This window comes from Eschrichtius robustus, chromosome 18, assembly GCF_028021215.1.
Source record: "Eschrichtius robustus isolate mEscRob2 chromosome 18, mEscRob2.pri, whole genome shotgun sequence".
Lineage (NCBI taxonomy): Eukaryota > Metazoa > Chordata > Mammalia > Artiodactyla > Eschrichtiidae > Eschrichtius > Eschrichtius robustus.
Genome location: NC_090841.1, coordinates 48,284,658 through 48,298,829, shown reverse-complemented (window position 1 = coordinate 48,298,829; position 14,172 = coordinate 48,284,658). Strand labels below are relative to the sequence as shown.

The following is a 14,172-nucleotide window of genomic DNA, read 5'->3' as shown; positions in this document are numbered from 1 at the left end:
TTTCCCATCCTTCTAGATGTATCACAGCTTATTAGTTTTATTTTGTAAGTGGATATATGTACATAGAAACTATATGTGTATAACATTATTGTCTTTTATCTTTGCTTGGAAGCCAGTGTGGTTTCTGAACAGGAAGAAGAATATATGGCCGGATTTCTAGTCAATTTCCTTATGTTAGCTGTGCATAGGTTCCTTAATTATATGGCCACAGGATTCCATTTGAATAGAAAACTCTCATTTTCTCTCTGGTGGAACTCCTGTTATAGAAATGAGAACTGATCATTTGTATTGGTTGCATCATCAAGATTTTCACTGAGAGAACTTTGTGTAAAATGAAGATTATAGAGAGTGTAAGAACATGAAAAACATGAAGAAAGACCAGGTTTTTTTTTTTTTTTTTAAACCAACATTGACGGAGAGAATGTGAATTAAATAACCCTGCTCCTCTACATGCAGTTTGCCCACAAACCAGAAGGTAAAAAAGAAAAGCCCCAGGTTGGCAGTGGCTCACATCTGTTAAATGTGGCAGTTAGATCCTGTCGTGTCCATTGGAACTCCAAACTTACAGAAAATCACTGCTATCATGCCATAATTGGGTCCAAAACAATCATTCACATAAAAATGTGAAGTTTAATTATTGCAAAGTTAATGAAAATATTTTCCATGCTGCCTGTAATGATTGAGGCACAGTGGGAAACATAATGCACGTGCTATTAATAATTGACCATACACTGAACTGAAAAAGTCCTAAATGCAGTCATTTCATAAACCCACCTTCCTCCACCCTCGTTCTCAGACATAGAACTTTAAATTGCCCAAGGGACTGGGCTGACCTATTCAAAAACCATTATTATTTGAAATTCTGTTAATGTGGGGTTTCCCTGTATTCAAATCTATCTGTGAGAGCCAATCTGAAGTGTTCAGAACTTTTTGGGTCTGACTGCCCTCCTTCAAGATCTAGTATATTTCTCCTCATCCTCTTCTACCTGCCTCCCATCAGAATTAGCGTCAGCTAAGTGATTTAATCTTTTAATTGATGTCAAATGATTTGCAGGGGTTGTAGAATTCAGCTATGAATATTTGTAATTTTATTGTGAAATGAAAGGATTTTGATAAAGGTACTTTAGACAGGGGAGGAAGCGGTGGACTTTATTTATCTGCACAGATCACTCTGAAAGGAAGCTGATTGATCCTGGCCCTGATTCAGTATAGGGTCTATTGCATAAGGGCCTCCACTCTCTCTTAGATCCTCAACATTCTCTTCCTGCATTTCCTTTTGAAAATATTAGGCTCTTTTAATTACCTTTCTCCCTCCTCCAATGTACTTAATTGCCCCTTTTGCTTTTCAGCGTTTTGAAATTTTAGATACTCTTCGTTGATAGCTTCATACTTTAATTCTTATTTTCTTAAAGTTCTAGAGTTTTCCTTATGCCTCTAATTTTTTACTACTAGTAATTACGTTTTTGGCAACTGTGACTCAAATGTACCTCTTCCCTGCTAGAGGCTTCGATGTAATACAATTGTGCCTCAGTATTTGCAGGGGAATTTGTTCCAGGACCCCACCCACCCACCCAATACCATAATCTGTGGATGCTCAAGTCCATCATATAAAATGGCAGAATATTTGCATATAACCTCCGTACATCCTCTTGTATACTTTAAATTCTCTCTCAGTTATTTATAATTCCTAATAAATGTGAATGCTATGAAAACAGTTGCCTGCACATACATGGCAAATTCAAGGTTTGCTTTTGGGAACTTTCTGGAATATTTTTCCCCAAATATTTTCAATCCACAATTGCTTGAATGCAGTGTGGAACCCATGGATATGGAAGGCCATCAGATAGTAAACTAGCAAAAGGAGTGAAGAGAGTCCACAGTGTACAGGGCAGTGTCAGTGAAGCAAACGTGTAGCCCATGCTCCCACCATCAATCCCGTTGCTCATGTGAGACCTCCCCTTCCTCCTCCTCTTCACTAATCTTTTTCAATTCTTCACTCATCTCAGATTTGACCACTTGTCTTAAACTCTCCCGTCCGTGCCGCCCACCAGTCTTTTCTCCATAATTGCAATAACTTAGCTGGACTCCCTCTCCACATCTGTTCTTCCCCCTTCCAGGATCCATTCTATGTTTTGCAGCCAAAATCTTTAAAAAATGAAAATCTGATCTTGTCACACTCCTGTTTTATATCTTCTAATAGCCTCCCAAAGTTCTCAAATCTTTAATAGGGCCTTAGTGTATTTTCATGTCTGCCTCATCTCATATTTTACACGTACTCAGCCCCCTTAATTACACAGTCTTCACATGAGCCTTTCAATCTGTGAATTTACCAAGGTCTCCCCAGCGTAAGACCTCGTGCACAATCTGTTTCCTTGGCTCCCAGTCTTTGCCCTTCCTCCTGCCTCTGCATTAGTCATGTTGATTTCTAGTCACCCTCGAAGTCTAAGCTTAATTGTCACTTCTTCAGACAAGTCTTTCCTAAGTTGTGTCCTTCACAACTAAGTAAGATGCCTTGTAATTTGTTTTGGAAGTATGCTATCCTTTTCCGTCATTTTACTTATCATAACTGGAATCAGTTGTTTTAACATATGTCTCTTTTAGACTGTACTGTCCATGAGGACTGGGACCACATCTGTCTTGTCCACAACTACATTTACAACAGTAGCATAGTAGGCACAAAATACATACAGGTACCAATTACACAGTAGACACTACAGAAATATTTATTGACTGATGGCAGAGAGTATGTGAAGTTAGGAGGTAATGATCAAAGTGACTTTTAAAAGAAAGCTTAACGGAAGAAATACTAGTACTGAGATGGCCCTGAAAGACAACGTGGAGTTGTATGCAGGGAAGAGAAAAGGCAGAAGAGAAAAGCATGAACAAGGCATGAAGCCAGGAGTAATAAAAATATAAATAAAGTATAAAATATAAAAATATAAATAAAAATATAGCATTTATAGATGAGGGTCTACCATGAGGAGAAAACTGGAGAGAGAGGAGAATTTGAGAGAGAACTGGAGAGATGATGATACAGTTGGAATAGGGTCAGAATGTGGGTTGTAGTTGTCTGTTGCCCTGTAACAAACCACCCCAAACTTGGGGGCCTAAAACCACAACAGTTACTTTTCTCTCTCAGTCCTGGGTGTTGCCCAAGCTCATCTAGATCAGGGGTCCCCAACCCCCGGGCCGTGGGCCGCTACCCGTCCGCGGCCTGTTAGGAGCCGGGCCGCACAGCAAGCGAAGCTTCATCTGCCGCTTCCCATCGCTCGCTTTAACGCCTGACCATCCCCCCGCCCCCCAGTGGAAAAATTGTCTTCCACAAAACCGGCCCCTGGTGCCAAAAAGGTTGGCGACCGCTGCTCTAGGTAGTTCTCCCCGAGAGTGTCTTGTGCATTGCCATCAGACAGTGCTGAGTCTGGAGTCATCTCAGAGCTTACTCACATACCTGCTGGTTGATGCTGGCGTTAGCTGGGCCCTCAGCAGGGGTTGCTGTCTGGAACATGTGGGTTTCTTCACACTTGGAGGCTGGTTCCAAGGAGGAGTGTCTCAAGAGAGAGCCTGGAGAGAGCTCTATTGCCTTTTTAACCCAGCCTCCAAAGTCGTGCAGTGTCACTATAGGGAATGCCGTCTTCCGTGAGCCCTGAGCTCTGTTTGCCAAGAATGCAAGGCCCTGACTGCTCTTTCCTCCTGCTGTTTCTCAGGGTTGTGTTGACAGTGAGCAGCAATGAGGGATGAAGTAACATCTACCTCCAGATAAAAAGCAGACTTGCTACGGGCTTATTGTAAAAGTTGGGATTCCCCAAGCTCAGTGTTCTTCAGCTGTGAATGTGGTCTGTCAATAATGATGTATTCCCTCACAAGGTCAGAGGAGAAAAGCTGCCTGGTCATTTCAGTGTTTGATGAAAAGTTATCAATAAGACTCAAATTTTTTTTTTCTGATTTTAAGGTCTTAGCCAAAGAAAACTGTACATTTTTAACATGCTAAAGTATAGCTACATGAAACCAGCACCATCCTTAACATTAATGTTAAGTGCATTTTAAATAAAATTGAAAATACCTGCTTTCAGTACCTTTTTAAAATATTGATATGAAAGATTTGCGAATAGCACAGGATAGGGGAAAAAAGACTATCAAAAAGGACATGAAACTGTTATTTGTAGGTAGAATGATTATCTGAGTAGCAAACAAAAGAGAATCAACAGAAAAACTGTTAGAAGCTTCAGTAGATTTGTTAAGGTGGCTGGCTACAAAATAAAAATGTTATGTCCTAGAGTATTGGCACTAACCACTCAGAATATGCATGAGTGAGGTGGAAATCCATTTATGAAAACAATCCAAACAAAAAATTAAAGAAATTGATCATTCACTATCAAAATCAATGATGATTGAGCACTTGCTGCAACTTTCTGCTCCAAGCGTATAAAAATGCCAGGAAATAACATTAAAATACAATGGTCAGCATAACCATGTTCAAAAACGAGAAAAGGAAGTCTCCATTGATTAGAAAGAGAGAGGTTCCCCCCAAAGAACGGAGCAGATGGGAACCATAGCAGGGGGTTGGGAATGAAACCTGGGGAAGGATGCCGCCCGGCCTGAGGGAAGCCGGGGGCCCAAATTGTGCCATCTGCCAGGCCAGGGATTGAGAAGCGTCATCCATGTATCGTGTGGGTCTGGAGTCAGGATGCTTCCAGAGGGCTGAAGCCAGTGTGAGACCACGCATCCAAGAACATCCAAGCATGTCCAAGAAAAACCTCCTGTGGAAGATGAGCTTTCCGCCAAAAGTCACAAAGCACCTAAGGTAGATGAAAAACATAAATAAACAACTAACATGAAAATGAAAAAAAAGTGAAAGAGAAAGTAGTAGTAACAGCTGACCCTTTTATTGAGCACTGTCATACGCCAAACACCATTCTAAGTGCGTCCTTCAATCCTCACAACCGTCCTATAAAGTAAGTACTATTGTTATCCCCATTTTCTAGAATAATGAAAGAAAGGCACAGAGCAGTTACCTTGCCTAGTAAGTAATGAAAGTGGAAAATGAACCCAGTTCGTCTGCCTCTGGAGAGCACACTCTTAACCGCTCTCTTTTGCTGCTTGTTTATATGTGAAGCAGAAAACAGAAACCTCAAAAATGGCTAAAGATAAGAACATGTAGCCTCCAGTAGGTAAAAGCAGAAACAACAGCCACAAAATAAGGAGTGGTTATAAATAAGCGTTTAGCTGTGAAACCAGAACATGTGATTATGGGGGGAAATAAGAAATCTTAAAATAGAGTTATTGAAATAAATTCAGCAGATAACATGAATAACAGCCTGAATACAACTGAAAAGCAAAGTATGTTGGAATATCAAAACTGAAGAAATGAAAACAGAAAGGGCTGTCAGCTTCCAGCCAAGATAGAGTAACAGGGACTGGATTTACCTTCCTACCTGAAACAACCAACAGAATCCAGGCAAAACATGCAGAACAATGGTTTTCAAGACACTGGACATCAGGCAAGGGAGGACAGTGATTCCTGAGAGGCAGGAAACAAACGAAGTGAGCCAGATAGCTGCCCCAGCTTCCTACCTTCAGAGTTTTCAGGCCACAATGCGGTGGGGGGAGGGGAGTGACTCAGGCAGAGCCCAGGGGGCACCCTGAGTTAAGCAGAAGGAGCTTAGGGTCCAGGGAGACCAAGGCAGGTAGAGTTTTCAGGACAGAGTACCTGAGAGGAAAGAGCCTGCGCCCAAAGAGAATTCTGGAGATCTGCAGAGGCGTCTCCCTCAAGTATTCAGCATAGCATTGATCACATGTGCAAGGAAAGTACCCCAAAAGCTGGGGAAAGAGCCATTTGAAAGGATTAAAGGGAACAGTACATTATGCTCACACAGAACTGGGAATAGAGCCTGTGTCTACCAGCCAGAGTGAAAAACTTCATAATTCACAAGACATTGTGTGGTATTAATTAGCCCTATGCTAAATGGGGCTCTGGTCCCGACTAATGAATCTTAGAAGATCCCAAAGGATCAAACTGTTTATAACCGTATGTCATTACAAAGCTTGAGAATATGTATAGAAATACAGAAATATCCAGCACCCAACAAGGTAAAATTCACAATGTCCGGCATCCAATCAAAAATTATTAGGTGTGCAAAACAGAAGAATATAACCCATGATGAGGAGGAAATTTTAATCTGTTGAAACAGACCCACAGTTGACACAGATGTTAGGATTAGCAGATGAAGACATTAGAACGGTACTCCATGTGTTCAAAAAGGTAAGTAGAGGAATGGAAGATAAAGGTTTTTTAAAAGACTCAAATTGAACTAGCGATGAAAATGAATGTAAGGTATGAAAAAGTGGGAATGGCCCGTATCATGAACATCATGAATATTGTAAAAGTTTTCAGAAAGACTTAGACTTAAGTTAATGGATGGCTTAATATTATTAACTTGTTCATTCATCCCAAAATAATGTGTTGTTTTCATACAATTCAAATCAGAATCCAAATGGTATATTACTGACTGAGCAGTTCCACTTCTAGGAATTTATTCGGATAAAATTAAGTTACTATGTGCAGATACTTATTACAGTATTATTTTAATGGGGGAAACATGAGACCCATCTAACAAAATAGCAGAGTAGTTAAGTAATGTATAATGTTTCCATAAGATGGAATGTAACATGACTAATTAAATTACATTGTAAAAGAATACTAAAAAGTGGACAAATGTTCAGAATAATCTTGATTACGATATATGAATTTTAGATAGATACTAAATGAGTGGTAGAATGTAAACCAAGATGTAGAAAGCAGTTTTGTGGAGGGCGGATGTAAATTTATTTTTAAGTTTCTAGAGCTAGGTAAGGGGAAGACAGTATTACATGCCAGTTTCCAAATCTAGGGATGCTATGCTAGTTCTCTGGTATTATGCAGTATTACATGAATTAAAAACAGAAGTATTAATGTGCACGTTTTAAAATGTTATAAGATTTTGTTTTTAAAATTTTCTGTCTTTTTACAGTTCTGCTTGAGATTTCAAGAATTTTGAATACTGGATTAGATATGGAAACTCTGTCTATATGTGTACGGCTCTGTGAACAAGGAATTAACCCAGAAGCTTTATCATCAGTTATTAAGGAACTTCGCAAGGCCGCTGAAGCATTAAAGGTAGAGATTCATATTAACTCTCTAAGTAAAGATGCTTTTGTTTAGAAAATGATTAATGATGAAGTTATGTGAAAGATTCTAAACATGATTAAGCTAGCATCTGTCATCATCAGGAGAAATTCTGACGGCCAGGAGCTTTGTAGCATATGTTCAGATCACAAAATTTGCTGCTATCTGGACCATGTTATATTTTCTTAGAGGTTTCCAGTTATGTTTAGAATTCTCCTTGTATTGTGGGTAATAGTGTGTCTGCCCCCAAAAAGATATGCTTAAGTCCACCACCTGTGACTATGACCTTATTTGGAAGCAGTGTATCTGTAGGTATAATCAAATTGAGATGAGATCATAATGGATTAAAGACCAACGTTCTTATAAAGACAAGGGAAATTTGGACACATATATACAAAGCGCACACCACGTGAAGACACACACACAGGGGAGAATGCCAGGTGACAGCAGAGGCAGAGACTGGAGTGATGGCGTCTAGAAGCCAAAGGAGGCCAGGGATTGTTGGCAGCCACCAGCAGCTAAGAGGCGAGGACGGATGCCCTGCTAGAGCCTTCAGAGAGAGTATGGCCGTGCTGACACCTTGATTTTGGACTTCTGCCTCCAGAACTATGGGAGAATACTTTTCTGTTGTTTTAAGCCACCCAGTTGGTGGTACTTAGTTACGGCAGCCCTAAAAATCTAATACAGATTCACTACTGGGAAGTGGAGTGCTGCTGTAAGAAATACCTAAAAATGTGGAAGTGGCTTTGGAATTGGGTAATGGATAGAGATTGGAAAGTTTTAAGATGCATGATAGAAAAAGCCTAGATTGCCTTGAAGAGACTGTTGTAGGTGACTGTAGATGTTATAGGTGATTCTGGTGAGAGCTCAGAAAGAAGAGAAGAACTTCAGTCATCTCAGAGAATACATATATCATTATGCACAGAATCTTGCTAGAATATGAACGTGAAAGGTGCTTCTGGTGAGGTCTCAGATGGAAATGAGGAACATTAGTTATTGGACACTGGAGGGAAGGCCGTCCTCGTTATAAAGAGCACTTGGCTGAATTATGTTCTGCTGTTGAAAGGAAAACAAAACTTGTAAGCAATGACTTGGATGTTTAGCTGAGGAAATGTCCAAAGTATGGGAAGTGCAGCCTTATTTCTCCTTGCTGCTTACAGTAAAATGTAGGAGAAATGAGAAATTGTGGAAGGAACTGATAAGCAAAAAGGAACCAGCACTTGCTTTGGGAAGTTCTCAGCTTACCCAGGTAGCATGCTCTGGAAAGAAGGCCGAGAGTGTGGCTGGACAACCTTTTGGTGAAGAGATTAGGTTGTGTGACTCAGATGCAGTCCACCATCTCAGCACGAAACCATGCCAGCTTGGACTGAAAGGAGCCAGTACAGGATGAAATGAAGGAAAGCTGCCAGACTTCTGGGATTGCACAGGCAGGACCCTGGCTTCTGGAGCTACCTGGCTGTATGCTCATCCTTCAAGAAGAGGGGAGAATGGCTCAGAGGCCAGGAACTGCTGAGGCCAGTGGACTGGACCGCCAACATGGACCCAGAGGACCACTGTTTTTCAAATTCACATTCACCACCTTTTAATTGCTGAGACTGGAAACAGGAAAAGCATTGTGTTCCCTCTCTTGCTTGCACACACTGTGATTTTAAAATCTCACGATTTTTATTTCCATGTTTATGTAGCACTCACTCACCATGAATACTGAAACTTCAAGTCAGTCCCTCTTAAACCTTGTCCAAGGACAAAGTGGCTTCTCTCTACCCTTTCTTCTTTCCTTTGAGGACGTAGGTGTATGAAACCTGTAGCTTACCCATCTCAGATTAAGTTACTCTCCAATAAGTTCCAATAATTTGGGTCATTGGTTTTGTGCTTTTTAAAACTTTTTCATTATTAAATCTGGCACGAAAAGGTAAACAAGACACATTTACAGAGCAAAAATTTATCATAAAGAGAATACCTGTACAATTCTCATTGCCAGCACCCTAGAAGTTTCCTTATGCTCCCCCATCACTAACCTCTCTTTCCCACTACCCACTCCAGTAACTACTGTCCTGATTTTTATGGTGGATACTTTCTTTTAACAGTTTTACTGACTAGGCATGGATCTCTAAACACCAGTTTCATTTTGTAAAATTTTTGAACTTGATATAAGTGGAATCTTGCAGCACAGTTTTTTTTTTAAGTGTAAAATTTATATGGATTTTAGTATATTCACAAAGTTGTACAGCCATCACAATTAACTGTAGAACATTTTAATCACCCCCAAAAGAAACCTTACACCCATTAGCAGTCATTCTCCATTCTCCCTTTCTCTCAGCCTCTAGGAAGCATTAATCCACTTTGTCTCTATGGCTTTGTCTATTCCACACATTTCATATAATTGTGACCTTTTGTCTCTGGCTTCTCTCACTTAGCATAATGTTTTAAAGATCCCTCCATGTCGTAGCATGTATCAGTACTTTATTTCTTTTTATTGTCAAATAATATTCCATTGTATGGATATACCACATTTTATCCATTCATCAGCTGATTGGCATTTGGGTTGTTCCCACTTTTTGGCTATTATGAACAGTGCCAGCACAGTTTTTTTACTGGGTTATTTCGTTTGACATTATGTTTATGAGGTTCATTTCTGTTGAGTATAGCTGGAGTGCATTCCTTTTCACTGTAATAGCCATGTTTCATTGTACAAATATACTATAACTTATTTATCCTTCCTACTATGAATGGATATTAGGTTGCTTCCATTCGGGAGCTATTACAAATGTGCTGCTGTTAGCTTAGTTCTCCATGTCTCCTGATGCATGTATGTGAGCATTTCTGTTGGGTGGGTATCTAGAAGTAAAATTGCTGGATCATAGCTTATGTGTGTCTTCCACTTGAAGAGGTAATGTCAAACTTTACTAAAGTAGTTGTATGAATTTATATCCCCACCAGCAGCATATGAATTTCCCTTGCTTCGCATCTTTGCCAACACTTATTATTGTGAGTCTTTTTAATTTTAGTTGTTCTGGTAGGTGTTTATGAGTTTGTCATTTTATTGGCATTTCTCTGAGTACCAGTGAGGTTGAATGCGTTTTCACATGTTTTTTGGCCGTTTTCTTTTGTGAGATATCTTTTCGTGTAGCTTGCCCATTTTTCTGGGTTGTCTGTCCTTTTTTTTGTGGGTAGTCTTTCTTTAAATATTTTGGAAATAAACGTTTTGTCAGATATACATGTAAGGTTTCTGATTTTTAATCAAAAATTTTAAATAATTATAGAAACTATTCAGATTTTCTGTTTTTTAACTCACAACTGTTGCTTTCATATGACAGAAAAATAACTGAATAATACAATAAGAATAGCTAATATTTATGAGTACTTTTCCTTTTGCCAAACTCAGTGCACTAAAGGCTTTCCTTGCATTGTTTCCTCTATAATCACAACAAGGATGTGTATTACAGCTAGTAGTAGTTTACCGCTAAGGAGCCTGAAGCTATGGTGACTAACTTACTTCTCTCAGGACTTACAAGTGGTTGAGTTGGGAGTTGAACTCAGACCCTCTGACATCAGAGTTGTTAACTGTTAAGTTTCTACCTACAGTAAGTTCTAAAAAATATCTGAGCCTGCTATTTAAGAAAGGGTGAAAGTGGTGGTTAGAACTGGGTCAGTGGGCTATAGCCCGGGAACATTCCCTGGCTTAGTGTTGTCTCATAACCCTGTTGATAAAAATAAAAGGTATCATAGCCTTTCATCAGTACATTTCTGAAATTCCAGTGGAAGAGGATTTATTTAATATACATCTTCCACAACTATAAGAATGTTTGTTCACCTATGCTGGAGTTTGAAAGAGAATAGGGAGGCAGCATAGGAAGAGATTTTTGTATGTAATGCAATTTGAATGCTACTTTTAGCCTAGCAATCAGTTCAAAAGGTAGTTCTAAGAATGTACTGCAAAAAGTGAAAACCAATGCATTATCCTGATAAAAGTTCTTTGGTATATGTGGGGGAGGAGCTGTTTGTTAATAACAGTGCAGTATTGACAAATTTATATCCATGGTGTCTCTTTTTCCGTGGTTTTATTATAATGAATCATACTTTCTTGTTCTAGGCTGCTGAAAATATGACAAGCTGACTTTCTGAAGAAATTCTGGTGAGATATGTCAAGCTCTGCAAGAGGATTGAAGATTGCATTGTAGTTAAGAATGTACAATGAAATCACTGCATGTAGCAATGTGGAAACATTGTCCTTTTTAAAAGAATTATAAAACCATAGCTTTATAAATCAGTGGAAAGTGGCTTACGGAGAAAACTATCAGTTGTGTTTACACCACATCTTATCTTTTTTTAACAGTTCTAGTGTTTTGGCACTGCTGTGTTCATATTTATGTATTCCTTATTTATAGCTCTGATAGCTTTAATTTTCTAAGCAGTCTGTCTATCAGATGTGCACATCTGCTGTGCCTGGTTGAAGTATAGTGGAACCCTTCAGTAGTAATGTTGTAGTTATGACTTGTTGACATTTCCATTATAAACTTTAATTTTGAATTGTTTATGCAGAATAACTGTGGATTTATGTTGTATTAGGCTGAAAGTTGACAATTTCGGCTACCAGTTGTGGATTTTGACTTAGATTCATTCTGCATATCAGAATCTTGTTTTTTATAAGAGCATGGAAAAAAAGTTTGTTGTAAACTGCTCTTTAACAAAGAATATTTAGTTTTTTTAAACATAAAGTTTGACTAGCAGTTAATATTGTGAAGCAGATCATATTTGTATTGATTGAAAAATGAAACTTAGAAACTTAGATTTTAAAAGTAATGACAGGCTTAGCTTACTATTATTTATCATTTGAATCATTTAAATTTAGTGAGAATATTAATAGAGAATGTTTTTCTTTCTAATTTTTATACTCTGTAAATCACGGCCTTAAAAATGATAATGCATAATGAAACAATTCCAACATGAAAAGTCTTTTTTACTTTCGTTACATAAAAATAATTTGAGTGCTTACTTAATATACCTTGAGTGGTTATCTAGTAGATCACTAAATAGATGGTGTCACTCAGCAAATAATGTTAATTATTTTCTGAAGGAATAAAGGTTTCCAGTCATTAAACAAAAACTAAATAATCAAGTGTTCTGTATCAGGAATTCTAAATATGCCTTTCTAAGCTCATTTTTATGTGTCATTATTTTTACCCTGAAAGTTTTAACTAGTTGAAGTGATGGTTCAAAATAAATTTTAGAAAACTTAGGATAGCATGGATTCTGTTCCTATATATTTTTCCCAAGACTAATACAGATTTAATCTGAGTTTTTAAGACTTTGTTAGCTTCCCTTTAAATGATAGTATAGGGACTCCCCCGGAAATCCGGTCCAGTGGTTAAGACTCCACCTTCCAATGTAGGGGGTGCAAGTTTGATCTCTGGTCAGGGAACTAAGATCCCACATGTGGCGGGGTGCAGCCAAAAATTTTTTTTAAAAGTGATAGTACAAGCATATACTCTTTGGTAGCATTTTTTGTTCTTCAGACAAACCAAAGTGATTTTAATAAGGCTTAATAATATTTAATGGCAACCTTCTGTTCTATTTTAAAAATCTAGTCTTTTGACCACTTTGACTTTTTTAAATACATGACATCTTTACCAAGTGCACTGAAGGTCTATCATAGGGAGAACTGGTTGGGAGACAATAAAAGTTTTGATTGTAAGTCATTCATTTAATTAAAAAACATTGCCAATACTGCATGTTGTTATTTATATATGATCAGAAAAAGGACATTCTTGTCAAGTTCCAAAATTTGTATATACTTTTAGGTCATAAGAGTTAATAGTTTTATTTATGACTTTGTAGATTATGTTATTTATGTGTGAAACAAAGCAGGAAAATATATTGAGAAGGAGTTATGTTTATAGAGGACTTTCTTAATGTGTTACATTTCTTAAATGTAAACATATATTTCTAATGCATACTTAAGTAATGTTTAAGGAAACCAAAGTAATGCATTGTTGTGCATGTTGGCAGTGTCAAAAATAAAACCATTTTGGTGGTATTGGCATGTACTTCTGATTTAAAATACGCTTCTAGGAATTCAACTTGTGTTTCTACAGGTATTTGGTAAATATTTAGATGCTTATTTGTTATGTGTGATTGAAGACTGTTTAAAGGTAGGCTTTATAATTTACAATTTAAAATTAGGCTTGAGGTGGTAAAATGGAGTACTTTTCCTCTGGTAATGAAAGCAGATAGCTATAACATTTCCCCAGGCTTGAAAACAAAGTTGGCATTTCAAATATGTGAGATTATATTTTTCTATATTTCAAATAAGAACTTTACATAGTAGACATGATGAAATTTACATACATGTTTCAAACATGCTATATATTTTTAAACTTATATTTAAATTAATTAAAATAAAAAGTTTAGTTTCTCACACTAACCACATTTTTTATTGTAGTACAATATACACAACATAAATTTTTCCATTTTGACCATTTTAAATTGTACAGTTCAGTGACATTAAGAACATTCACTTTAACACCTTCCTCAACAATAGAGCCAAAATCTTTTTAGACATGGTTTAAGTGACAGTTGGGATCTCTGTTAGGAAACTTTGGGCTGAATTGTGTTTCCCCAAATCTGTACATTGAAACCCTAACCTCCATACTTCAGAGTGTGACATATTTGGAGGTAGGGCCTTTAAAGAAGTGATTAAGTTAAAAATAGGTCTTTAGGATGAGAACTAATCCAAGCTGACTACAACCCTTACAAGAACAGGAAATTTGGACACACAGAGAGACACAAGGGGGTGCATGCACCCAGAAGAAACCATGTGAGGACACATCAAGAAGACGGCCATCTACAACCCAAGGAAAGGGGCTTCAGAAGAAAACAAGCTGCCCAGGAACCTGATCTGGGACTTCAGCCTCCAGAACTGTGAGAAAATAAATGTCTGTTGTTTAAGCCACCCAGTCTGTAGTTTGTGATGGCAACTGTAACAATAAAGGAACAAATATTTATAAAGT

The 14,172-nt window shown here is 37.9% G+C and overlaps 1 protein-coding gene across 1 annotated transcript in view; it reads left to right on the top strand.

Moving 5' to 3' along the window:
- MZT1 (mitotic spindle organizing protein 1) overlaps positions 1-14,172 on the top strand; it is a 15,873-nt gene extending 1,701 nt beyond the window's left edge. The window contains exons 2-4 of the mRNA XM_068526306.1: positions 7,008-7,153; positions 11,256-11,297; positions 13,920-14,172. Coding sequence (XP_068382407.1) covers positions 7,008-7,153; positions 11,256-11,279 — 170 coding nt within the window. The 3' untranslated portion in view covers positions 11,280-11,297; positions 13,920-14,172. The remainder of the gene's footprint in view (positions 1-7,007; positions 7,154-11,255; positions 11,298-13,919) is intronic.